General features: G+C 36.2%; 1 protein-coding gene across 4 annotated transcripts in view; it reads left to right on the top strand.

Moving 5' to 3' along the window:
- Window positions 1-25384, top strand: part of PLS1 (plastin 1) — a 109592-nt gene that overhangs the window by 78829 nt on the left and 5379 nt on the right. For 2 of the 4 annotated variants that reach the window (XM_070576264.1, XM_070576265.1), the window contains exons 7-15: window positions 983-1148; window positions 1233-1375; window positions 3530-3625; window positions 6288-6483; window positions 11198-11276; window positions 14508-14622; window positions 20492-20625; window positions 21230-21353; window positions 21707-21815. In XM_070576264.1, coding sequence (XP_070432365.1) covers window positions 983-1148; window positions 1233-1375; window positions 3530-3625; window positions 6288-6483; window positions 11198-11276; window positions 14508-14622; window positions 20492-20625; window positions 21230-21353; window positions 21707-21748 — 1095 coding nt within the window. In that variant the 3' untranslated portion in view covers window positions 21749-21815. Of the gene's footprint in view, window positions 1-982; window positions 1149-1232; window positions 1376-3529; window positions 3626-6287; window positions 6484-11197; window positions 11277-14507; window positions 14623-20491; window positions 20626-21229; window positions 21354-21706; window positions 21816-25384 lie in introns of those variants that run through there. The other 2 variants (XM_008507734.2, XM_070576262.1) reach the window with 1 other exon arrangement.

The following is a 25384-nucleotide window of genomic DNA, read 5'->3' on the forward strand; positions in this document are numbered from 1 at the left end:
TGTCATAGAGCTCATAGTCTAATTGGGGGAGATTTAATAATAAACATGTAAGTATGTGTCAGAGAAGGATGAGGAGTCACATAGGGACTAATGAGGGAGCAGAGGTCATGGTAATGCTTGCCATTTTGTGTAGGGTGGTCAGAGGCGGCTTCACAGATTAGGTGCCTTTGGGAAGTCTTAAAGGAATTGTGGGTGTTGGGGGAAAGCATGTTGCAGCAGAGGGAACAGCCAGTTCGAAGGCTCTATGTAGCTGGAACAGAGTGAGTAAGGGGACATAGTGGGAGTGTCAGGGAACATTTGAAGGGTTTTAAAGCTAGGGAGCACCGTCATGTGTATATTTTACCAAGATCACTGATAGCAGAGTATTATGGAAGGTGGATTGTAGAGTAAGTCTGAAGATAGGTGTTAGGAAGGAGTTAAGAAACTTGAAGAAAGCCACTGACAGTTTCCAGAGGTATTTAGAAGGTGGAATCGACAGAAATTGGTGACTGGATGTGGGAGGCAAGGAAAAACAAAGATTCTGCTCAGATTTCTGACTTAGGAAGAAAGAAGGCAAGAATTAAGATTGGTCCTCTCAACCAAGACAGGAAATAAATAGGGAAAAGCCAGTTCTAAGAGGGGGATTAGAGGAAGACCAGGGAAACATGACAGAGAAATTGCGTCAGGTTTGGACATGTTGAGTTTGAGGTACTTGTGAAACATCCAAGTGGGCATAACCAAGTGAGTATATAGGTGTAGAGCTAGAGTGGGGCCTGGGGGGAAGTTGGGCTGTGGATAGGCGTTCCAAAGTCATTGGCATATAGAGGTGGTAGTTAAAACTGTGGGATTTTTTTTTGAGTAGTGGTATTTTGCTTGTATAAATAGTACTTGTGTTTAAAAATCTGAAATTTCACAATTCATTGTTTCTTATTTACGGCCACAACTTGTTGATAAGACTTTAGAAAGTACTTCCTGACATGCAGTTTTCTTTGTGGCAATTCAGGAAAATTTAAACCTGGCCCTGAATTCTGCCTCAGCCATTGGTTGTACAGTGGTCAACATTGGTGCGCAGGATCTCAAAGAAGGAAAGCCTCACTTGGTCTTGGGACTTCTCTGGCAGATCATCAAAGTTGGTCTTTTTGCTGATATTGAGATTTCCAGGAATGAAGGTAAGATGATCAAAACTAGTTACGTTTCATTGACATATACTTACTGTGGAAAGAACTTATATTTCGAAAATGTTTTCCTCTCAGCTCTGATTGCATTGCTAAAAGAAGGCGAGGACCTCGAAGAGCTGATGAAGCTTTCTCCGGAGGAATTACTGCTGCGATGGGTGAACTACCATCTGACCAATGCGGGATGGCCTACCATCAACAACTTCAGCCAAGACATTAAGGTTTATATTTTCATGTTCAAATTTGTGACATAAAATCTGGATGTAGAATATTAAAAAAACAAAAGAGGTTCTGACTTAAATTTGAATTAAGTTTAATTCACAAGGACCCGGTGAATGAAATTTTTGCATTTCTCTTTCTGCGGTGTATCCCTCAATTATAGTCACAAAATCTTCTATTTAAAAAAAGCTGGTTTATTTTGTCTTTTAATAAGAAATACAGCTGGCTGTGAGAGGAAGGAGATTCTAGCCTTAGCAGGTTAAGGCATTCTTTCCCACAGATAGGCTAAATTATAACGATGATGTCAATCTGTTAATTTGAACTGAGAAATACATCTGTTTGCTGGACTAGAGATCTTTGTGGGCCTGACCAGTCCAACATTGTTTCTCCCACTTTGCCAATAACCAGCTAACAGGAAGCCAGATTATCTGAGGGCACAGGGAATCAGAAGACAAAAGGAGATCGTCATGTACGTCTCTCTACGGAAGTAGCTTGAAACACTTCCTCCCTACTGGGAGAGCCTCGTCAAGGCAACTGAACATTCAGTCTGCCTAACAGCTCTCTCATGGTCACTGCCTACACGGACATTGCCAGCTTGGGTCCCTGTGACGACTACTTCTCAATACTTTTTTTTCCCCCAGACCATTCAGTATTGGCATCAATTCGAATTTTCTCTTTAGATATATATTGACACTTCAGCATGTTATGTTTTTGTCATAATGGCCTAGATGACGGGCTCTCTCTTTGAAGTGACATTGTATTTCTCTGCTTTCATGTCTATATGCTCAGTTTAAATTTTTATTTTGGGAGGCTCTCTTATTTTAAAATTCAGTTCATCAAGTATTTATTAAACCCCTCCTATGGGGCATTATGCTGGACATGGGGGATACAAAGACCTAGCTCTTTTTTTTTTTTTAACATGCAGCTCTTTTTTTTTTTTTTTAAATTGACCCTGAGCTAACATCTGTTGCCAATATTTTTGGGTTTTTTTTTTCCTCCTCTTCTCCCCAAAGTCCCCCAGTACATACTTGTATATTCCGGTTGCAGGTCCTTCTAGTTCTGCTACGTATGACGCTGCCTCAGCATGGCTTAATGAGTGGTGCTGGGTCTGCACCCAGGATCCGAACCAGCATAACCTTAGGCCACTGAAGCAGAGCACACAAACTTAACCACTGGGCTACGAGGCCGGTCCCCAAGACCTAGCTCTTGAGAAGCTTACCAGTTACACAGGGAGATAAACATCTAGTAGATGGATATTTTAGTTGTCTATTGCTATATAACAAGCCACTCAAAACTTACTAGCTAAAATAATAATTTATTGTTTCTCATGATTCTGTGGGTTAAGGCAGCCTGGCTGGGTGGTTTTGCTTTGCATAGTTGTGGTTGGGATCGCTAACTCATTTGCCTTCAGCTGTTAATGGGGCTGGTCTGGAAGGTGCTCAAGGGCACCACTCACATGTCTAGTGCCTCATTGCTTCTCCTGGAGGCCTTTCCACCTGGCTAGCTTGAGCTTCCTCACAGCATGATAGTCTCGGATAATTGGACTTCTCGTGTGGAGGCTAACTTAAAGAGGGAAGAAGCAGAAGCTCTTAGGGCTTGGGCTTGGAAGCCCCCAGAACATCACTTTCACTACATTCTATTGGTCAAAGCAAGTCACAAGGCCCATCTAAGTTAAAGGGGAGGGAAAACAGATTCTGCCTTTCCCTGGGAGGAGCTACATGTATGTACAGGGAAAAATTATGATAGCCATCTCTGAAGAAGACTTCATTGGATGATTTAACACCATGTGCTCACAGCTTATTTATAGAGGTGGGCATGGGGTGCTGTGCAATATAGAGGAGGGCCCTTAATTCATCTGGAGAAACCAGAGTAGGCTTCCAAAGATTATATTTGGCCCTAATCTTAATTGATGCTGGTGCTTGGGAGTGTAAACAAATGAAAAAGGTGAAGAAGAGTATTCCAGGTGTAGGGAAGTGTTGCTAGAAGCTCTGACATGTGAGACAGCATCGTGCATTCAGGAAGCTATAAGTAAGAAGTTACTGAACTATTACTTCATTCTTTGAGATGAGGGTGTTTCTTCAGTTTGAGCACTTTTTTCCTAATCCAATGATGACTTTATTCATTTTAAAAATTCTATTTCATTTCTTTCCTTGAAGGATTCAAGAGCCTATTTTCATCTGCTTAATCAGATTGCACCTAAAGGTGACCAGGTTGGTGAACCTGCCATTGACATTGACCTTTCAGGATTTAATGTGAGTACAGTTTTTAATTTAAAATTTTTTTTGTTTGGTAAAATATATATAACAAAATTTACCATTTTAACCATTTTTAAGTGTACAGTTTAGTGGCATTAAGTACATTTGCATTGTTTACAGCCATCACTTCTAGCCATCGCTAGAACTTTTTCATCGTCCCATAGTGAAATCTCTATCTATTAAACGATAACTCCCATTCCCCTCTCCCGTGACCTGGTAAGCACAGTTCTACTTTCTGTCTCTCTGAATTCAACGAGTGAGCACAGTCAAATTTAGAATTGAGAGAGCAGTTCTCTCCAAGCAGCATTCCCTGGTGGAGTCCTCAGCCCTTCATTAAAGCTTGGCCTTTACTCTTCAGAAGTGTTTTCCTGCCTTAGGCTCCAAATCTCCATGCTAAGCCAGCTGGCTGTCATGACTGAAGAAAGGGCATTGCGTAATTCTGACCTTGCGTATATGTGGAGTGAATTGTATGTGGACTTTTCCCTGGTGCAACATAACTGGAACTCACCAGGACGCTTTTGTGACTGTCACTGTGTACTAGAGAAGGGAACAACAAGCCGTTATTAGATGGCGAAGCAATTGGTTATCAGTTCTTCCAACTTACGTTTCAAAATACACAAAATAAAAGGTGGCAATTCTGAGTATTGATGGTGTAGGAAGGACAGGTACAGATGCTGACCCATCTCACACATTTCCTAGGAAGCCCCTTCTTTTAGCATAAGCTGTAAATATCAGGGATGGTTGTAGCTAAACATTAAAATCTGGTCAGACTATAGTTTATGAAAATCTTTTAAGTACTTAAAGTGCAATATCCATAATATTTAGTTTTAAAGACAACTTGAGTCATTGCTAATTAATTATATTTCACATTATTAAAAAGAAATGTAAGAAACTTACTTTTGCTAAGCTATGCAAAATTTGCAAATTATTTTGAGTTAGAAAATTAGGAACTTAAAAAAACTTGTGGAAAATTTCAACCATATGCAAAAGTGAGCAGACTTAGTATACTGAACTACCATCTGTTCATCCCCAAAGGTCAGCAATTATCAGCTCATGGTCAATGTTTTTTCATTTATCACCTACCTATTTCCCTCCTCTCCCAGATTGTTTTGAAGCAAATCCTAGACATCATATCATTTCAGTGGTAAATATTTCAATATGTATTTCTAAAAGACACTTTAAAAATATAACCATAATACCTTATCATACCTAGAAAAATTAACAGTAATCCATAACATCATCAAAATATATAGTCAATGTTGACGTTGCCAATTGCCTCATAAATGTCACGTTTTTTTATAGCTTATTTGAATTAAGATTTAAATAAGGGCCACATATTGTGATTTGTTGATGTCTACCTTAGGAACTTTTTATTGTTGTTTAATAGCATTGAACCTATTCCTTTCTCTGATTTCACTTACATTTTTACTTCTTTGCATCTCTGACACACAGAATTAGATAAGTCATAATCCTTGATCATGATATACTCTCATCACGGGTCCATTTATCTCCCTCTTTTTATTTATTCTTGCTTGGAGTTGTTTCTTTGTTTGTTTTGGAAACTAACAAACCCGTATGGACCCTTAGTCCCTCAGTCTTACTAAGACCTTGGTGTTAATTCACTGTGCGCTGCTTCTGCATCTCATCTCTCTGCCTCACCTTAGTCCAATAATAACCATCTTGAGTCTTATGTTCAGTGTTCTTTTTTTTTTTTTTTTTTTTTTTTTTAAAGATTTTATTTTTTCCTTTTCCTCCCCAAAGCCCCCCAGTACATAGTTGTGTATTCTTCGTTGTGGGTTCTTCTAGTTGTGGCATGTGGGACGCTGCCTCAGCGTGGTCTGATGAGCAGTGCCATGTCCGCGCCCAGGATTCGAACTAAGGAAACACTGGGCCGCCTGCAGCGGAGCGCGCAAACTTAACCACTCGGCCACCGGGCCAGCCCCTGTTCAGTGTTCTTTTGCTTTTCTTTTTACATAGTTTTCTTTCAACCAAATACATTCCTTACAAAATTAACTTTTTAATTTTACTTTTTAATTTCATATAAAGTTTATCATGTCTTATTTAAACTTCTAGTACTTATTTTGATATATTGATAAGAGTCGCTCATATTGTTGTATGTCATTGTGTGAATATAACAGTTTATTCATCTACTCTCCTGTTGATAAGCATTTGGTTTGTTTCTAGGGTTTTGCAACTGTGGAAAGTACTGTTCCTTCTGATTTTAATATTTTTTTATGTATCCCAACTTGTTTTTCATTGAGAAAAGAGTCTACTGGAAATAGCATTCAGGGTAGAATGAGTGAGGCAATTCAGCCTCTTAGCCAGAAGGCACTCTAATATGTGTCCTTAACCAGGTTACCTCCAATTTGACCGGGAGGAGCTTACTGATATAATATTTGAGAGTTTTGTTGAGTATGTATTTCAGCGATGAGGGTGAAATATTACTCTGATCCCATCAAGAAAACTCATAAACTTGTTCTTACTGATATTTTTTTAAATGGGAAATTGAGTTGGAATTCTTGCAAATTCTGTTCTTATTTTGAGCCACTGTTTGATATATTGCCGAAAAAGTAATTGCTTATAAATATGTAGATCAATAAAAAAAGCATGCCAATCAAAAGTTTAACCTTGACTATTTTTATTTTCTTTCATTGGTTAGGAGAGAAATGACATGAAGCGTGCTGAATTTATGCTTCAGGAAGCAGATAAACTGGGCTGCAGACAGTTTGTGACTCCTGCTGATGTGGTTTCAGGCAATCCTAAACTTAATTTAGCTTTTGTAGCTAACCTGTTTAACACCTACCCATGCCTACACAAGCCTGATAATAATGACATCGATATGAATCTGTTGGAAGGTATGTTCTTTCTGCCTTTAACTGATTCACTGTATGTATCTTCTTGTGCTATTATGCTACTTCACTGTCAGAGGAAGGGGATTGCGGTGGGAGATGCAATTTACTGTGTGTTGGCATGTGCATCCGTGAAAATGTTCACATTAAAGAAAGTGGTTATTGGTTTTGGTTAAAAGAGAATGCTGGGGTAAATCTTACTTGTCTCGCTTCTCCATAAGAGGTTAGTGAAAACTGTCATACATTTAAAATATTTTCTTAAATAGCTGCATAACATAACTCCACCACCAATATGGACAATGAATTATCTATTGGAAAAAATAATTATTTGTAGCTTATTTCCTCCATTGAAAGCTGCAGTTTGACTCCAGTATTGTTCTCTTTTTAATGTTTTTAGTGTACATGAAAAAATTTACAATATTCATTACTTGTCTTGTTGTGTGTGGGCTATTGTTATCTGTCTCATAATTTATAATACTTTCCTGTTTTGCTTCGTGAAATGCAGATTTGACCCCTCCTAATGTAGGTACTGTATTTAGTACTTTTCTATACTCTATAAATGTATTCATTCTGAATGTTCTTTTTATCAGTACCATTTGTTCTTTCTGAGTTGATATTTATTTTTTGCATTGTTCATGCTGTGTTTTTTCTGTCTTAATATGCCTGAAGAATGAATGACAACCAAGAAACACAAATGAAACTTAATTAGAATAGCAGTGCAAGGCTTGATTATGTAAACTCGCCACCTAATTTGCCTTCCCTAATGATGGGAGATTGTAGTTATAAACACATGAGAAATCAGGTTTGATGATTGGATTTCATGATTTGATGTAGTGCCTTTATCCCTCTCCTGTGAATAAACAAACTTATTTTTATCGCAGCTAATCTTTGAAAGGGTCTATTTAGGTTCTCTGACACAGATTATTGTATATTATTTAGCTATGTTACATTTACTGGATATTATTGAAGCTTAGGATAGATGAAGCGTCATAATGACAAAAATATTCTCAATATTTAGTTCTTTCTCCTTCTCTCTGTATCCCAGTCTCTCTTCTTATCTTCTCCCATTCTCACACTCTCACTCACATGCATGCCAAAACCCACCTTAGAATCAGGACAGAAAGTAAAAACAGTGGCAGCAGTGGTGGCGGTTGTCAGAGGTAGGGGCTGATGGTAAAATATTCTCGCTAGTTGCCCTGGTTTGGAGAAAGTAGCCCTTAAGCAGAGATGCTTCCTGGTGGGGGGATTTGATGCTGCAATGTTCGTTCTCTCACATCACCCACCGTCCTCCCTTCCTCCCCAGTGTGAGACAGAACGAGAAATCAGTTTCATGATCTTTTTCTCTTTGCTACAACCAGAGTGTAGTGTCCTTGTCACTTTATAATTACAGTTTTTTGATTAATGAAAGAAGTTTCAGATTTAACAAATGAGTTCTTTGAGGAATATGATTAATTCAGTTTACTCTTCCTGGGGTCCAGTAAAATCAAATAAGGATGGTATTCTCTACATAGGTATGTAACTGAGAGGGAAGATGGATAAAAGTGTAGCTTTTTCAGCAGAGAAATTTAGGGGGAGAGATTAGAACTTTAAAAAACTTAAATAAAATGGAAGACTTCTAAGTTTTTATCAGTCTGGAAAATTTCAAAATCCCTCTGTGTCTTATAGTAGAAGACATTGTTTACAGTGGCATATTAAAAATGATCTGCTTTTTATAGTCACCAAATTCTTGCTAGATATCTTTTCCAACTTGCTTGTTCTCCTTTGTCACGTTTGAATTCTTTTGCTAGTCTTCAGCATGCTTTTGGAATTTTTCAGTGTGACTAGGATTGCTAAATATTTCCATGAGTATTTACTAGGTATAAGAAGTTACTGTGAGAAATATTTATCAATCATCTTCATTTAGAACATATGTATATCCTGATACATCTGCCAAAAATGTGTTTGACTTTGTCATTGGAATTTTTTCCTCTGTAAATTTGTTTTTATAGATCCTTATGAAATTTGAAGCTTGACCTTCTCACATCCCATATTCATATATTAGTATGTCCTCATTAGCAAAGAATTTTATCTGTATGGAATTAAAATTAAAAGCCCAATTAAATATTAAACCTTCATATTAAATTGAGCCAAATATGTAGGCTACATATAGAAAGACCATAGAGAGAGATTCATTTGTGATGATAGAAAATACATAGGCCACAGAATTAGACTTTCTTCAAATCATAGTTACATCATTTAATATCTGAGGGACTTCTGTGAGCCTTGGTTTTCCCATATATGAAACAGGACTAATAATACTTATTTGGAAGAATTATAGAGCCAGTTAAAAGGACCTCATGAATGAAAGAGTATGCATGCAGTATGTGCTCAGTAATGGTCAGGTCGGGAAGAGACAAACACTTAGTACATCAGCACATTAGTGTTAAATGTACTCACTCACTAAACGTTGGTTCCTTTTCTTCTTCTTAGTAGCCTACTTTTAATATATTTGTTATTTTTTCTGACACTTTTATCAATTGCAGATGTCAATTTGGCCCTGAAAATGAAAAGAATGTCTTATAGTTTTTTCTATCTTTTATATCAGCAATTAAGATTTTACTTCTAAGATTGCTTTAATTGTCTGCAATCCAGACAGCATTTCCAATCTGGAATACATATGTTTTTCTAATGCTTTACCATGGCTTTTGCACAAATGCACAGTGCTTCTGGCTTTGAGCATTTATTTACCAAGACAACTTGAAATGGTTTTAGATAAATAAATGCTCACTTAAAAAAACCTATTTTACTTTCCAAGCATCAAAAAGTAAAATAATGCTATAATTAGTTGAGAACAGTAGGAAGAAATAAGAACCTCTGAAGCTTATAATAGTTTCAAAACTCAATCAAAATACAAGTTTAGTGTCTTTTAAAATATTTTTCACTATATTATCAGGTTCAGCAGAATTTGGATATTATTTTAATTAAAAACTAAACTATTGTTACACTCTCAGTGTTTGTAATTTTAAAACGTTAGATTTTCGTAGATGGAAATAATGTAAAAATTCTCTAACTACTGGAAAAAAAATTATATATATGGCAAAATAACATTGTCATTAGAGAAACCACTAAAAGCTAAATCCAAATCACATGCATCAAGCTGTTGATTGTAGTCTGCTCTTATTTATTACACTTCAGAGAAAGTTCAGATATTTAATTTGCTCCTGTTTAATAACTCCTACAAACAAGGCAAGCATGGTTTCTAGGAATATTTAGTTTAACTTCGTTCTTTTGAAAAAGGTTCTTCTGTAGGTTATATATGTATTATAAAGTGGTAGTGGCAGATGCAACAGCCTGATCAGTTACCTTTTCTGCAGACCAGAGGGAATAAAATTTAGGCAAGAAATATATGGCTATATAATTTAATAGAGCAAGAATTAAAGTAGATTCTGGGAAAGCTGTTACATAATGGCATTGAAACCACATGAAAATTCGCTGGGCAGATTATTTCCTGAAGAGTTGGCACAAAAAACAGAATCCTTTAGATTTTTCAAGGTTTTAGCTTCTATTCCGGGTGTGCAGGTTTATGCTGTCTGTGGCACTTAGTCTGAAGATGACCGCAGGGATGGCTCTGCAGGATGGGCCCCTGAAGCTCAGGTGGTTACAGATTTATATGCCACATTGTCCTGGGAATCCCACATGAACCAAAGTCTAGAGAGTGACTTGAACTTGTCTGTGGTTTAGAAGTGATGAGAGGTGTAAATGTTTCAGTTTTCAGGAGTCCGGTGATGAGATGTAGGCTGGGCCATTCTGTTATCCCCTAACTTTACTGAAAAACAAACAATAATATTATAGAGAGTCACTTAGGACTGTTTGCAATCCAGACGATGACTAGAAGGCAGACATGGCAAGGAGCGCTCACGTCTCTCTCTGCCCACTTTGTGGCAACCGGAGCCCACGTTTTCCTTCTAGATGGTGTAAGCACTGCTGTGAAGGGAACGCTCGGGAAGGTTAGGTCACAGGTTAAAGAACAGTGCCTGCAGGAGTTTCTTCTTGAGGTGATCTTTGAGCTCTAGGGACTTAGCATGAGGAAATGTGTCTTTCCCTTAGCACCCTGCGTGGGAGCTGTGTCACTTATGTATTTTTAGTAGTGACAATCTAAAATAATTCAGGAAGTCTATAAAATAGTTATATCCCCTCATTGCTTGTTTTTATATTACCTGTAATCCCCTCCCCCCTTCATGACTGTTTGGTGTAATTAAAATGTAGGTCTGTGTGCCCAGAAACTTTTCTGCGTAAAACCATAATCTATGCAGCTTTAGAAACACCGCACTGGGGAAGGTGCAGCTTTCCTGTTTCTGTTTAACTTGCTAATACTACCCTGACTGCTGAAGATTTTGTTTTATTAATTTTAGCGTACCCCTTTTGTGTGTAATCATAACTAAAGATATGACCACATAAGTTTATCTGTTACTCTTCTGGACGGAGAAACCCATGGCTCAGTAGTTCATAGACATCCAATAAAGGACTCTTAGGTGGAGAAATTTAGAGCAAATGGAGGCTTTCTAAACAGAGGGAAAAAAGGGACTTTGGCAATTAGAATTTTTCCCCCTAAAAGGATTGCAGTATCACAGGAACCATGGCAAAGTATGTATGGCCTGTTTGTACCTGCCAGAATGGCTTAAAATATAGTTCTTGATTCCATGTGTCTTGAGTCATCAGTGTGAGCTTGTGTCTCCTCTAGGAGAGAGCAAGGAAGAGAGGACCTTTCGGAACTGGATGAATTCCTTGGGGGTCAACCCATACATTAATCATTTATACAGGTAAATATTTTCTTGTGTTTTAGCTTTATGGCCAGGGTCCAACTTTTCAAGTTTCAAACTGTAAGTATGTTTACATGAGAATATTTTCTGAAAAGCACAAGAATCTTAGCCAAGCTTTAAAGTTTCAGAATGCTGGGGATTGGCAATAATGGATTTTAAAAGAAAAGTAAAGAATTATTTAAAAGGATAGGAATATGATAAAATTACTTATAATTTTTGATAATATGAACACTTCGGTAGAGATAATCCATCTTACTCTTTTAAAATTATTGATCAGGAAAATAAATTATTTCAACTTTAACAGATTAGAACAGTAATATTTTTAAATTGTTCTTATATCAATATTTTTCATTATAATTCACATTCTTTAATATATTTTTGCCCAAAACCTCAATTATCCCATAATTTGTTGTGTATATTTTTTCTAATTTATAGAAATAACTTGCTTTCCCTGAGTAATTGTCATAATTTATCTTATTCTTTCATGTTTAAAAATGACAACTCAGGGCCAGCCCGGTGGTATAATGGTTAAGTTTGCACACTCCACTTTGGAGGCCTGGGGTTCGTAGGTTTGGATCCCAGGCACGGACCCACACCCCACTTGTCCAGCTGTGCTGTGGTAGTGTCCCACATACGAAAAATAGAGGAAGATGGGCACAGATGTTAGCTCAAGGGCAATCTTCCTTAAGCAAAAGAGGAAGATTGGCAACAGATGTTAGCTAAGGGCCCATCTTCCTCACCAAAAAAAAATGACAACACATTGTTAACATTGGTGTGTCTAATAGTTTACTGAATCATTTCCTGTTCTCTCTGGTAGTGCTGAGAATGTGTCTCTCTAGGTGTGGATGAGAGAAAACCTTCCTTCTCTCTGTATTCCAGGATCTACCAGCCTGAGTTTAAAATGCAAAAGAGCTCAATTTCAGCTAATTGTATATTTTTTAGGAAAACGGTCTAATTAACTAAATCTATTAGTAGGTTACACACCAAGGAAACTCCTTAATGAACATTAACTAAATTATTTAAATATGAACTGAAGAGTAACGCCACAAAAGACAAAGTTCACTGGCTAACTGAGGATTTATGGTGCAGTAATTTCTGCTTCTTGGTGTACATTCAAAATATCCTTAAAAATCTAAAAGCAGGATTGCCTTATTATGGTTTGATAATTGTTTAAGGGCGTAAATTCCAGCTAGATCACAAGAGACACACATCATCTAGACTGGAACTCTTATTATAACAGCAGGGCAGTAAAAGACTCAAATGCTGGAGGTGAGGAAGGGGTTAGATCTTTATGGACTAATTTGAAAGAATGTCTATAATATAAATTGAGAGAAAATAATCATAGATATAGTAGGATCCCATTTTTATTTTAAAATTGAATGTATACATACTGGTATATGATTTTTTAAAAAACATCTGGAGGGACGAATACCAAAACTGTATGCAGCCTGGGAAGTAGGAGTGGAGGGTAATGAGGAGAGTTTTATTTTTAATTCTAGTAACTTAGAGTTTTTTGGGGTTTTTTATAATGTGCATGTATTTCTTTTTTCGTTAAAAAGTAAATTTAACACTAGAGGATTAAGATTTGTGGAGACTCATAGTAACTTCTTCATAAATGTCAAGAACACTAGAGTTTTCTATGGTTGACGGTGGAGAATTGACCCAGTGTTTCAGTTAAAGATTATTTCTAGTTCTGTAGATCTAGAAATGCTAGCACAGGGCTTCTACGCTTATGTCATGTTTTCTTGGGAAAGGGGATTCAGAAAATCCTCAAAAGTAACATAACCTTAACGAGAACCATCAGATATAGAAAAAAATCAATAGCCAGAGGTCTAGTTGGTACCAGAACCATGTGTCTGTGAATGTGCGTCTGGATCATATTCCTAAACCCGCCCCTAAGTGGTTTCTCCTCACCTACCAAACCATATATATACCAAAACAAAGCATTATCAATCTTTAGGTTGATTTTAACCGAAAATTCTGTCCTTTAAACAAGTTATTAAATATATTTTAAAAACTATTCTAGAATTTTTCTATGACAGGTTTGTTCTGGATCACATCTTGAATTCTCTGGAAATCATTTAAACTCTCTGGGCCTCAGTTTCCCTATTCACAAAACATGAGTAATACCATAATCCATAGAAATAATAGTGAATTCATTTAAAGTAAAAAAGAAAATTTCATGCAACAGATGAGATTCCAGAAGCTATCCAATACTTTAGTTGTTTTTTAATATAAAATTCCCCATGTGCTTATAGATGACCTCATCTGCTCTTAATTACCTTCATAATAGATGTTTTCTTTCATCACTCAGCACAGGGCCCAGCCCCTCCACTGCCATGTGGTGTGTGCGCAGATGCACAGTAACTTGAATATGAACCTTAGCAAAACATAACTCAGCAAACGAGCTGTTGAGGGAGAAAAGCCACGCAATACAGCACAGAGCTAGCAATTTTAAAATCAATTGCTGTTACTTTATGTCCTTAGAGTAAAGAATTGGAAACAGACTCAATAGACATACTTTCATCATCTCAGAAGAATGTATTTCTGAATCCAGAGTAGTAGTAGTGTGCGTTGGTGGTGTAGTGGTGAGCATAGCTGCCTTCCAAAGTAGTGGTATTACTTCCATCATCCTGCTTGCTCATAAATTCCTGCCTCTTAACACTCATTGTTTAACATGAACAGCTGCCTACTGAGCAGCTATTGAGATTTTTATGTAACTATTTTTTTAAAGTTTTAAAAATCATACATAAGTAATACATGAACTCATTCTCACTGTATAAGTTTCAGAAAGTCTGTAAGTATGTAGAGTAAAATTAAACATGATAATTCCTCCTTTACCCCTCCCATATTCCTTGTTTTCCTGCCCAGAGGTAATCGCTATTTACAGTCCATAGCACACAATACTCTTATTTTTCAAAATAAATTTAATAGTAATAAATGTATGCAGTGTTCTACCACTTGCTTATTTAAACTTAATATGTCTGGTAAAGCTTTTTATGTCAGTACATCGAGATCCACCTCATGGTGGCCTGGGAGTCCACGGTGCGGATAGTTTAAAAACAGCCCCTACTGCCAGGCATTGAAGTTGTCTCCAAATTTATAAATACTGTGGCAATGAATGTCTGTACATATATCTTTGTAAACATTTATGAAAAAATTTTGGCTAGATTCCTAGATTAGGAGGTCTGGGTCAAATGGGTCCTTCATCTTCTTTTCTCTCTGTTTTAGTGACCTTACAGATGCATTAGTGATCTTTCAGCTCTATGAAATGATCCGCGTGCCAGTCAACTGGAGCCAAGTCAACAAACCTCCTTATCCTGCTCTTGGAGGAAACATGAAGAAGGTGAATGAAATAATGACCATGGATATGTTATTTCTGTTCTGATAGAAAACAGAGGATTTAGAGTTCCCTAAAGCTTAGTAAAGTGTGATCTCTCCCGACAGTTCTGATTGAAACCAAAATGTGTTAAGCTTAATAGCCTGTTTACAAGTGTGCTTGAATAAGTGTTTGGAAAGATGAAGGCAGTCTCCCCAGTCAGACCCTTTCTATAACTGCTTTTGTCTTTCTCAAGTTGTAGTACTTAGTGTTCTTGAGATGCGTCATAAATGCATTCCTATTTCATAACCACCAGAACTTGCCAAATCTTCACTGGTTATTCATTAATATTTTTCAACAGATACTTATTGATTAGCCACTAGCTGTACAGTGCAGTGCAGGATATAAAATAGTTCATGGCATGGAGTTGGTCTTCAGGATGCCCGAAAGAAATGAGAGGGCCAAGATGTGTGCCAACATCTGCAATACAGTACAGCGCCTGCAAAGGTGAATGTTATGAGTTAGACAGAAGAAAAGGCCACAGGCTGCACTTATCTTGAGAAGCTTCATGCAGGAGGTGGTATTCGAGTTAGCGTTTGAGAAGTGGATAGGATTTTATCAGAAGGGGGCTGGAGAGGGGGCTGAGGGTCAGGAAAAGGGATAGTGATGGGAAGGTATAAAATGTGTTTCTGGGAATGGGGGAGAATAGTTTGGCTATAGCAGAGGATTCTGATAGGTAAGAAGTGAATGTGAACACTAAAAATTTGGATTGGAGCCAGATGTTGAGAGCCTTGAATGTCAGATTAAATTGTTTGGGTTTTAAACTTTACGCAGTGGGAAGCCATTAAATGTTTGTGAGCAGGGCAGTGACTTGATTACAGTTGGTGGGAGAATATCTGGCAGAAGAATGGTAAAGAGGAGCCGGCCCCGTGGCCAAGTGGTTCAGTTGGCGAGCTCCGCTTCAGTGGCCTGAGGTTTTGCCAGTTCGGATCCTGGGCTCGGACATGGCACTGCTCATCAGGCCATGCTGAGGTGACATCCCACATAGCACAACCAGAGGCACTTACAACCAGAATATACAACTATGTACTGGGGGGCTTTGGGGAGAAGAAGAAGGGAAGGGGAAAAAAAAGAAGATTGGTGACAGATATTAGCTCAGGTGCCAATCTTAAAAAAAAAAAAGAATGGTAAAGAGAAGTATTTGTCTCCATCTTCTCCTTCCTCAAACAGGGGACCTGTGCTGTCCTTGGTGTTCATGTTTGTTCTGCTGAATTGCCACTTGAATATTCAAGTTTTGCTCTGTGTTTTGCTTTGCTTTTCTGCCTTCTGTATCAGGATTATTTGCTTTCTACAGGGAAAGTGTGTTGGACTTTTAAATTTTTATACTTTCATTTAACTTTATTCTTTCATTTAAAATGATGTGAATAGTTTAAAAATGTATATAAATTAATGGACTCAAATTGCCTTAACTTATCAGTATGGTGTTATGAAATTGACCTGCATTTTCATCATTTAAAAACTATCTCTAGTTGAATAAATGCAAATAGGACCACACTCCTGGATAGAAAGACTAAATATTATAATGATATTAAGTTTCACAAATTAAGAGGTGGAAAATAATTCCAGTTAGCGTTCCAATAACTCTCCTTTTGTGTATATGTGGGCATATGTATGAGTGTGTTGGGAAAGGAGATTTATAAAGTGATTCTAAACTTCCATTGGAGGAACAAACAGGCCTAATTCAATAAGAACGTTTTCCAAGACTATTGAGGGAGGAACTGTTAGAAAATATATAAAAATTTATTATAAAGCTAAAGTAATTGAAATGGTTTAATACATAACTAAGCATGGAATGAATAGAGTAACCTAGAAACCTATCCTAAAATAGAAGAACTTAATATATGAGAAGGTGCTTGCTAATTGGCAGGAAAAGGAAGGATCATCCAAAAAATGATGTTAGAACAACTGATTAAGTTTTTTTTTTTCCCCCTGGGAAAGATTCACCCTGAGCTAACATCCGTTGCCAGTCTTCCTCTCTTTTTTTTTTTGTCCTCCCCGAAGCCCCAGTACATAGTTGTATATTCTACTTGTGAGTCCTTCCAGTTCTTCTATGTGAGCTGACCCACAGCATGGCTACTGACGGACGAGTGGTGTGGCTCTGGGCCTGGGAACCAAACCCAGGCGGCTGAAGCAGTGTGTGCCAAACTTTAACCACCAGGCCGTCAGGGCTGGCTCACTGATTAACTATTTTGTTAGGGAAAAAAGTGATCTTCACTATATATCATCCACTAAAATAAATTCCAAACAGATTAAAGGTAAAGACTTGAAGGGTTAAATGTAATAAATAAAACTTTAAGAAAATAGAAGTGAATGATTGATTACTCTTAGAATGATAACGAAATTACAAAGGAAAAAATTGATATAGTAGATTGCATATAAATTTAAAACTTCTGTATGAAAAAATAAACACCATAAAATTAAAAAGCAAACAATAAAAATAATAAACTTGGAAACATATTTGCAATGAATATGACAAATGGTTAATACGCTTAACATATAAATAGTTCATACAAATCAATTACTAAAACTCGATTGCTATTGCTAAAATTGTAATAGCAAAATGCGAAAGTGAACAATTCACAGAAAAAGAAATAACGGTAGATAATACACATATGAAAAATTTTTCACCCACAATAAAGAAAAACAATTTAAAATAGGAAACAACGGAATTGTACTGCATCCAGTGTTAGAAGTAGTGTTCGTTTGTGTAAACTTTGTGGAATCAGTTTGGTAATACATATTAGTAATCTTCAAAAGTCTTTTGACTTAATAATTTCACTTCTTATGTATCCTGATGGAATAGTCAGAAAGACATGAACTTGTATACAAAAATGCTCATCATAGTAATGTTTGTAGAGCAAAAAAAGAGAAAACAACTTAGTTGTTCAATAAAGCTTTCACATATGATACGTCCATAAGATGAAATAAAATGTACCATTAAGAAATAGCATTTTTAGTGTTTTAGTAATAGTGACATAGAAATGAGCAGGATACAAAATTGCATGTATACATATGAGTCTAATTTGTTTAAAATACACACACACACAGACATGCATTCAAGAAAGACTTTTGTTCTTCCTCCAGACCTCTAGAATGAATATGTATTTATAGGCTTTATAATTTTTCAAAAGAAAGACAAAAAGGAAATACATCATAATATTAAAAGTAGTTAAATGGGTCGTGTAATTGCAAGAGATTTATATTTATATTTGTCAGTATTTCTAGCAATTGGACTAGGTACATTTTAGATTTTATTTGATTTGCCTATAATTCTTCTCATGCAAGTAGAATTCTGAAAATTTTGTTAACTAATTTCATGTAACTTTTTAAAATCAAAACTTCAGATGCACAATCTAACAGGAAAACAGAAATTGAATCACTCATTATACCTGGAATTTTTAATGTTAATTATAAGATGTCACAAATGAATCATACGTAGAATGCTTCCTTTCAACAAATACTAGCTGTTTATAGAATGAAACATAAGGCCTGAAATAAATTCAAGTTGTTTAAAAAATGAAGAAGCAGGACCTTCATGACACAGTATCTCAGGGACTTAGTTTCTGGACGTTGGGCATTCGTCAGCAGACATCACTGCTTCATTTGTAAAGTTCGTAAAGCTGCACCACTTAGAGTCTTGTCTTCATTATTTCTTCGGTATTTCTTTTCATCCGGAGCCCCGTATCCTATTATGTAATTTTTCTCATTTTCCAAATGACCTAAGCTTCGCTTTTGTCCAAAGCGTTTGAAGTGCCTGGTAATCATTTCTTCCATTACCTCTGTGAGACGGCACTCTCCAGTTTTGTTCTTGCTTTCTGTGTGCTCATTCTTAACTTTCATAGGCTCTTCATCTTCTAGCCCAACAACTCTAGGAATTCCCTAGGCTCAGTTCTTGGCCCAACTCTCTTAACTTTCTATATTTACGTCCTCAGGGCGCAGATCCAGTTTTAGAATGTTAAGTACTACTATAAACATGGCTTACCTCTAGGAACCTAATTTCTCATTCTTTCTCTAGTTTGGTACTTCTCCAGATCTTAGAAGTGTTTTGACAAATTTGGAACCAACTGTTGCCAAAAAATAGAACACGTCTTTTCCCTTATGCTAGCATCCATTTCCAGTTTCCTTTTCCTTGCTGGTCATATCAACATCTTAGGCCTCTAGACTGCTCTGAGCTCCTTTCTCATCATTATTCCCCTCAGGAATTTTGGTCTAATTATAAACAGATGGAACAATTTTACACATTGAAACAAATTTTACGCATAAGTGATTATTACAGTTTGCTAGAAAATGCTCCTGTTGAAATGAGCGTCAGTGGAAAATATGCTGGTTTTGATCTCTCCTGTTAACACTGTTACATAATCAGAGTTCGGATGCTGTTTTCCAAAAATTAGGACTCTATTCCATTTTTTCCGCTCTGTGCATTTCTATAGCAGATATTTCTATTAGGCAGACGAAATCTATAATATAATATGACTACTAGGAAAAAGAATTTTGGAATATTGTCTCCTTGTGTTTTTAAAAAATGAATACATATCAAAGATTGTATTTAACTTATTAAGAGAACCAGGCAGATGTTACAGCAGGTTCAAAGGATGATCTTGCATTTTTATTTGTAACAAACTGACCTTTGGGAATTTGGATTCTTTAAAGAACAATATCCCTTTATTTGTGTAAATTTTGTTATTGTGTGATCCCTTTCTCACCTTTCCTGGAAATATTTTCTTACTCTTAGGAAAAAATATATCTGTGTATCTCAGTTACATTGTTTTGTAATGAAGCCTTAACTAACTTGGGAAAGAAAATCAAGAGAAACTAGTTATACTGTTTTTCTTAACTAAATGTTTACTTTATTCCAAAAAGTATCTAGTAAGCACTTCTTACTACTGGTGATATTACAAGATTGTGAAAGCTTACAATTTCACTAGAGAAAAAAAGACTTACATACATAAGAATTTATATATGTATTTACACCCTGAAATTCGAAGTACAGTATTAGCTGACTGGAGATAATAAACCTCTATAGAGGCCAGAGTAGACAAACAAATTTACCAGAGAAAGGACTTAACTGGACTTACACCACTAAAAAGAAGTAGGTAGGTAGGTAAGTAATTTGGTTGGTGTTCTTTCATCAGATTCTTACTGTAGGCAGGGCACTGACAGGTCCTGGGCCAGGGGTGGGAGAGTGTGATACAGATTTGTACACTTTATAGTTTTTGCCCTTTAAAAGGAGCTCATGCTATGGTTGGCAAAAGAAAGTGTAAGTAGAAGACGGTGCATAAGCATTACCCAATAAGCATTATTGGGAGTTCAACAAGGGATCGGTCATTATCAGCGGGTACTGTTAAGCTTAAGTCTTTATTGAAGAAAGTGAGCTAGAAGCTGAATTTTAGAGGATGAGTGAGATCTGGATAAAGGATATGGGAGATGAAGTTAGATTCTTAAGGAAACAATTTCTTCTCTATTCTTTAATTTTGAATTTAGAAAAGACAATGTTTATTACCTCTAGTCATGGAATGCAGGAAACCTAGTTTTTTAGTCACGGATTTGCCACTAATAAACTGTGTAATTTTGGACAGTCAAGGCTTTTAGGGTGAGAGGATCTTAAAACTTTCTAGCCAGTTCTTTATTTAGATTAACCCCTCAGTGCTTTGATATCTTCAACTATAAAATGGGAATAATTATTTCCTTAATTGCACTGGGTTATTATGAAATTCCGTCATATAAATTTAAGGTGTCATTGTAATTATTTTTCAGATGCCTGAACTAGGCTGGCATATTGAAAGAAATATTTTAAAAAATTTGTTTTTATACCAAAACTTTTACTTATTTTCTACAGATTGAAAACTGTAACTATGCAGTGGAACTTGGGAAGGATAAGGCCAAATTCTCCTTGGTTGGCATTGGTGGACAAGACCTAAATGAAGGGAATTCAACACTTACCCTGGCATTGTTATGGCAGCTGATGAGAAGGTAAAGGCTGATATGCTTATAAGCTATTTAAAAATTTTTTCTGATAAAGTAAGATTAGGATGGAATTTTTATTGGGAATTACATTGGTTTAGGTTCGGAATTACATTCATGTTATATCTCAGAAACAGCTTATGAGCTTACTAATTATTTGGCATGCATAAACAAAAAATATTTAGTTTGAATTCTTACTTTTCCTTCAACGAATCATTTGAACTAAAATTTTAGCTATTTTTGAAAGATAAACACAGAAGAAATACACACTGCAAAATATATTAATTTTTAAATGATTTACTTGATATATTTTTTGTAAATTATACTTTATTTTAAAAGTGGATCAGTTTCTAGAAACACACTCTTATTAATGCCTCTTAAAAACTGCTTTGTTAGAAGTTGTTTTAATTTTTTTAATACCATCATAGTTTTTGTTTCTGGTTACTGAGCATTGTAACTTTGGAATGTAAGTAAGTGCAAATATCAGACTAAAATTAGAAATACTTATTAGGACTGAAAATATTTCTTAGATATTTATTTAAATATTGATATAAATGATGTGAGAGCAAATGTCATCCCTTTCAGTCTCAAATATGCATCTTTTCTGTTACAGGTACACATTGAATGTGTTATCAGATCTTGGAGAGGGTGAAAAAGTAAATGACGACATCATTATTAGATGGGTCAATGAGACTCTTAAAAGTGCAAACAAAAATACTTTTATTTCCAGCTTCAAGGTAATCAAAAGCTATTTAAAAATTTTTTTGGTAAGATATTAAGTTTAGGAAGCAATTTTTATTGGGAATTACATCGGTTTAGGTTCAGAATTAATGTTATGTCTCAGAAATACACCATTTATGAGCTTAAGCATACTAATTATTTGGCATGCATAAACCAAGAATATTCAGTTTGAATTCTTATATTTTTATTGGTTGTCCTATTGAGTATAAATGCAGATTAATATTATCAGACTCTGGTAAGCTAATCTTAAAAAAGAAATAGAGTAGAGCCAAAAAATCCAATTGTCAAGTGAAAAGAAATATAAAAAGCCTTTGTTTATATAGGACCTATAATGTTTTGTGCTCCGTAGCAGCAGTCTCAGAATTGTATTGACATCATTTCCAAGGCATAACAGAGCCAGCCAAACCGATTCAAGTGGGAATTGAGAAAACTGGTAGGAAAAAAATATCTTGTCCTCTGGCTTCATAATGGCGCATAACACTCACTTCCAGCATTTGTGGATGATTCATAAAGCACTCAAAATGTAATCTGCACATACATACCCACTAATTTTCATGCATTTCCATTGTGTTTTGCTTTTGCATGCAAGCTGATGTTAGCTACAAATAAGCATGTCTGCTTGTACACATTCATTCAGTGAGCCTTGTGTTTGTGATTTTATTATGATATGTGAAAAATCAGCAATTTGTAATTTTTCAGTAAAATAAGAGTGCAAACAGATGAAACCCTAAGCTCTCCTAAGAGTTATTCACCCATCTTTATTCTCTTCTTTGCCTTTGCTCTAAAGTGTAGAGCAGAAGAAATGTCAGAAATTGACAAATTCAGTCTTCTCATCTTTACCAAACACTGAGCCCCAAATTAGTTTTAACAGGACAGTTGGATGTTGGCAGAGATGCTGCCTGAGTCCTACTTCAAGAGTATTTTTTTCTTTTCCATCTTGGAAGGAACTAATGACATTGAGTTTTTGTTTATTAAAAAAAAGGTTTTTTTAGTCTATGATTTGTCTTTATATATTTTAGACATAGAATACAACTTAAAAATGTAAAACAGGAAAGGGGATATATAAAATTATCTAATTGGAAGTTACTCTTTAAAATTGTTACACTGAAATTATATGCATTTGTACATTAATTTACGAAAAATAATAAGCCTGTCTATAATGAAATCAAATACAAGAAAATATTTAGAAACAAATTAATAAGTTTTTATTGAGTTCTTACTATTAAGCAACATTTCGAGGTAAAGAGAAAGATATAGAATATCAGAAACTAATTTGACCCTCAGAGCATTTACCGTTTATTTGAAAGACAAAATTTGTATAACTGAGAAGGTAACTAGTGCAGAGTAAATAATAAAATCCAAAGAAGTAATACAACTAATATTGTGAGTAAGTCTAATTGATTATTTCCAAATGCATGGTCAGTGAAGAGTGGATGGAGAAAACTGGATTTGATTTGAGCATCACAGATGGAGGAGGGGTTTGAACTGGTGGAGAACAAGAGGGGATAACAAGCTAGAATGGGTGCATCTTGAATAAAGGCAAGTCTGAGGAGGTTAGGAGAAAGTTTGGCTAGAGAGGATGGTTCCTAAGGGATGTAGTGCAAGATAGAGGCTGGGTCAAAATTCTAGAGGAATCTGGCCGTAATAAAGGGTATTGATAAAAGGGAGTAATGTAAGAAAAGTGACTATTTTAGGACTACTGTTTGGAACGTGGTGAGCAGGATGGGTTGGAAGAAGAATGGTTTAAATGCAAGGACAGTCCATAAGAAGCTGAGGCAGAACGCAGGTTTGAAGTGATAAGGATCTGGACGGAGCTGGGGGTGGGCACTGGGAATGTTAAGAATGGATAGTTGCTATACGTATGTGCCCCTTTACCCCTTTCACCCTCCCCCACCCCCTTCCCCTCTGGTAACCACCAGTCTGTTCTCCTTATATGTATGGGGACGGATAAAAACTAGACTATTGGTGGTGGACACGATGCAGTCTATACAGAAGCTGAAATATAATAATGTACACCTGAAATTTACACAGTGTTATAAACCACTGTGAACTCAATAAAATGATTAATAAGTTGGGGAAAAAAATGGATAGTGACTTGCTATTGCAAAAGAACAGGTAGGATTTGGCTTCTTGCTTTAGAGAAGCACAGGAGAAGAGAGAAGAGTTAAAACTTGATGTTTGGGGCCTGGGGAATTGGAAAACAAACGATAACACACAAGTGGAGATGTCATGAGATGCAGCTGCGTTCCAGAGAAGGCAATGAATTCAGTTTTGAGCTTGTTGAATTTGAGGTAATTTTCAGGAAATGGGGAGTTGGAGGAAAGGAGATATTAAATCTGGGAATACAGACTTGGTGATCAGTTGAACCAGAGAGAAAGTTGGAAAAAGGGGAGACACAAAGCCTGTGAGGGAGAGAGCTTGCAGAGAACAGCAGACTTGAGAGTATGGTTTTACCTAGAACGGAGGAGGCAGAAGTATACTGTAGTAGGGCTTGACATCAAGGAGGTACTTGATAATAAAATCTTTAAAGAGACTATAAATAGTTAAAAAATGTGGCAGTGAATGCCAAAAAAATAGTTGAGGTGGGGAGGTTTTTTCCAACTGTAGAAGGCATTATATTTGAAAGCTATAGTAAGTGGTACTAGTTAGAACCTATTAATCATGATCAAGGCAGTGCTATACTCAGAAATTTCAGAAAAGACAAATATACCCTTTTTAGTTGCAAAGTATTTTCCCTCACCAAGAAGATAAAAAGATAAGATATCAACCAATAACAATAATCATAGTAATTATGATTTATTGAGTCCTGTGTGTCACTATGCTAAGCACTTTACACATTATTGTTTCTTTTAATTATCTCAGTAACTCTTATAAGCAAAAAGGTGAGCATTAGAGAAGCTAAATAACTTGTCCACTGTCATACAGTTATTAAGCAGAATAGCTGGATTTCACATCCAGGTCTGTCTACCTGCAGGTTGAAAGCCAGCTATGGAGTTGTATGGCCCTGTGTTTGACTTCAGCTCAGCCACTTATTAGCTGTGTGACATACTGCTCATTCATTCCATTAGTGTTCAAAGCTTACCCTGTGTCGGGTGCTTTGCTAGTCACTGTGCTACATGATGCCCTCAAAGAGCTCACTGTTCAGGGAAGGAGGTAATAAGAAAACAGTAATCACAGTATGGGGTGTCAGCAGTACTCCAGAAATAAGCTCAGGGGAGTAGGGAGCACATGAGAAGGGCATGTGTTTTACAGAAACCTTAGCAGTTTATACCAACAGCTGGGCTACATCGCTTATGAATAAAACTGAATTTACTTGGTTCACCATTTAGTATCTGTGAGACCTTGGGCAAGTTATTAACTTATCTATGCCTCTATTTCCCCATATTTAAAATGGAGATATTAATATCTCTCTTCTGTCAAACTAAGTTAACAAATGTAAAGAGCTCAGTAGTACCTGGCACAAATTAAGGGCTCAGTAAATGGGTCTTACTACACTATTGGTACTGCCAATATATAATATAAGGGCATCATATGTGGAGAGGTTCCTGTGGAGCTTTTTAGGGAACTCTAGTGGCCACATCACTGTTTTTCCACTTTTACTTTCAAAAATGACATGAAGAGCAATGGAATGGAATGTTCTAACAGTAACGTGTATCAAGTTAAGAGAAAGAGATGGTACAATTCATTATCTTGAAAATCAAGCCAAACTCTAGCTAGTTGTCATTTAAGATTCTAGAAATTATTTTTGCTTAAGTAATTTCTTTATGATTAACTTAAGGAAAGTGAAAGGAAAAATGATGAAATGTATTTATATACTAAATAAGGGTTTTACTATACCCCCTGCCCCCTTTACAAAAGTAAAATGTCTTTCACTGACAGTAAAAGGAGTTGAATGATAGGCTAATTTTCTTGGAAATAGGAAGATAAGGGATCTGATGTAATCTTTAGAAACTTAATTTTTCATTCAACTCAGTAAAAGTTTTGCCCAAGGTGAATCACAAGGAAATAGGTGGAAAAATCCTTGTTT

The sequence above is a fragment of the Equus przewalskii genome, chromosome 15, assembly GCF_037783145.1.
Source record: "Equus przewalskii isolate Varuska chromosome 15, EquPr2, whole genome shotgun sequence".
Classification (NCBI taxonomy): domain Eukaryota; kingdom Metazoa; phylum Chordata; class Mammalia; order Perissodactyla; family Equidae; genus Equus; species Equus przewalskii.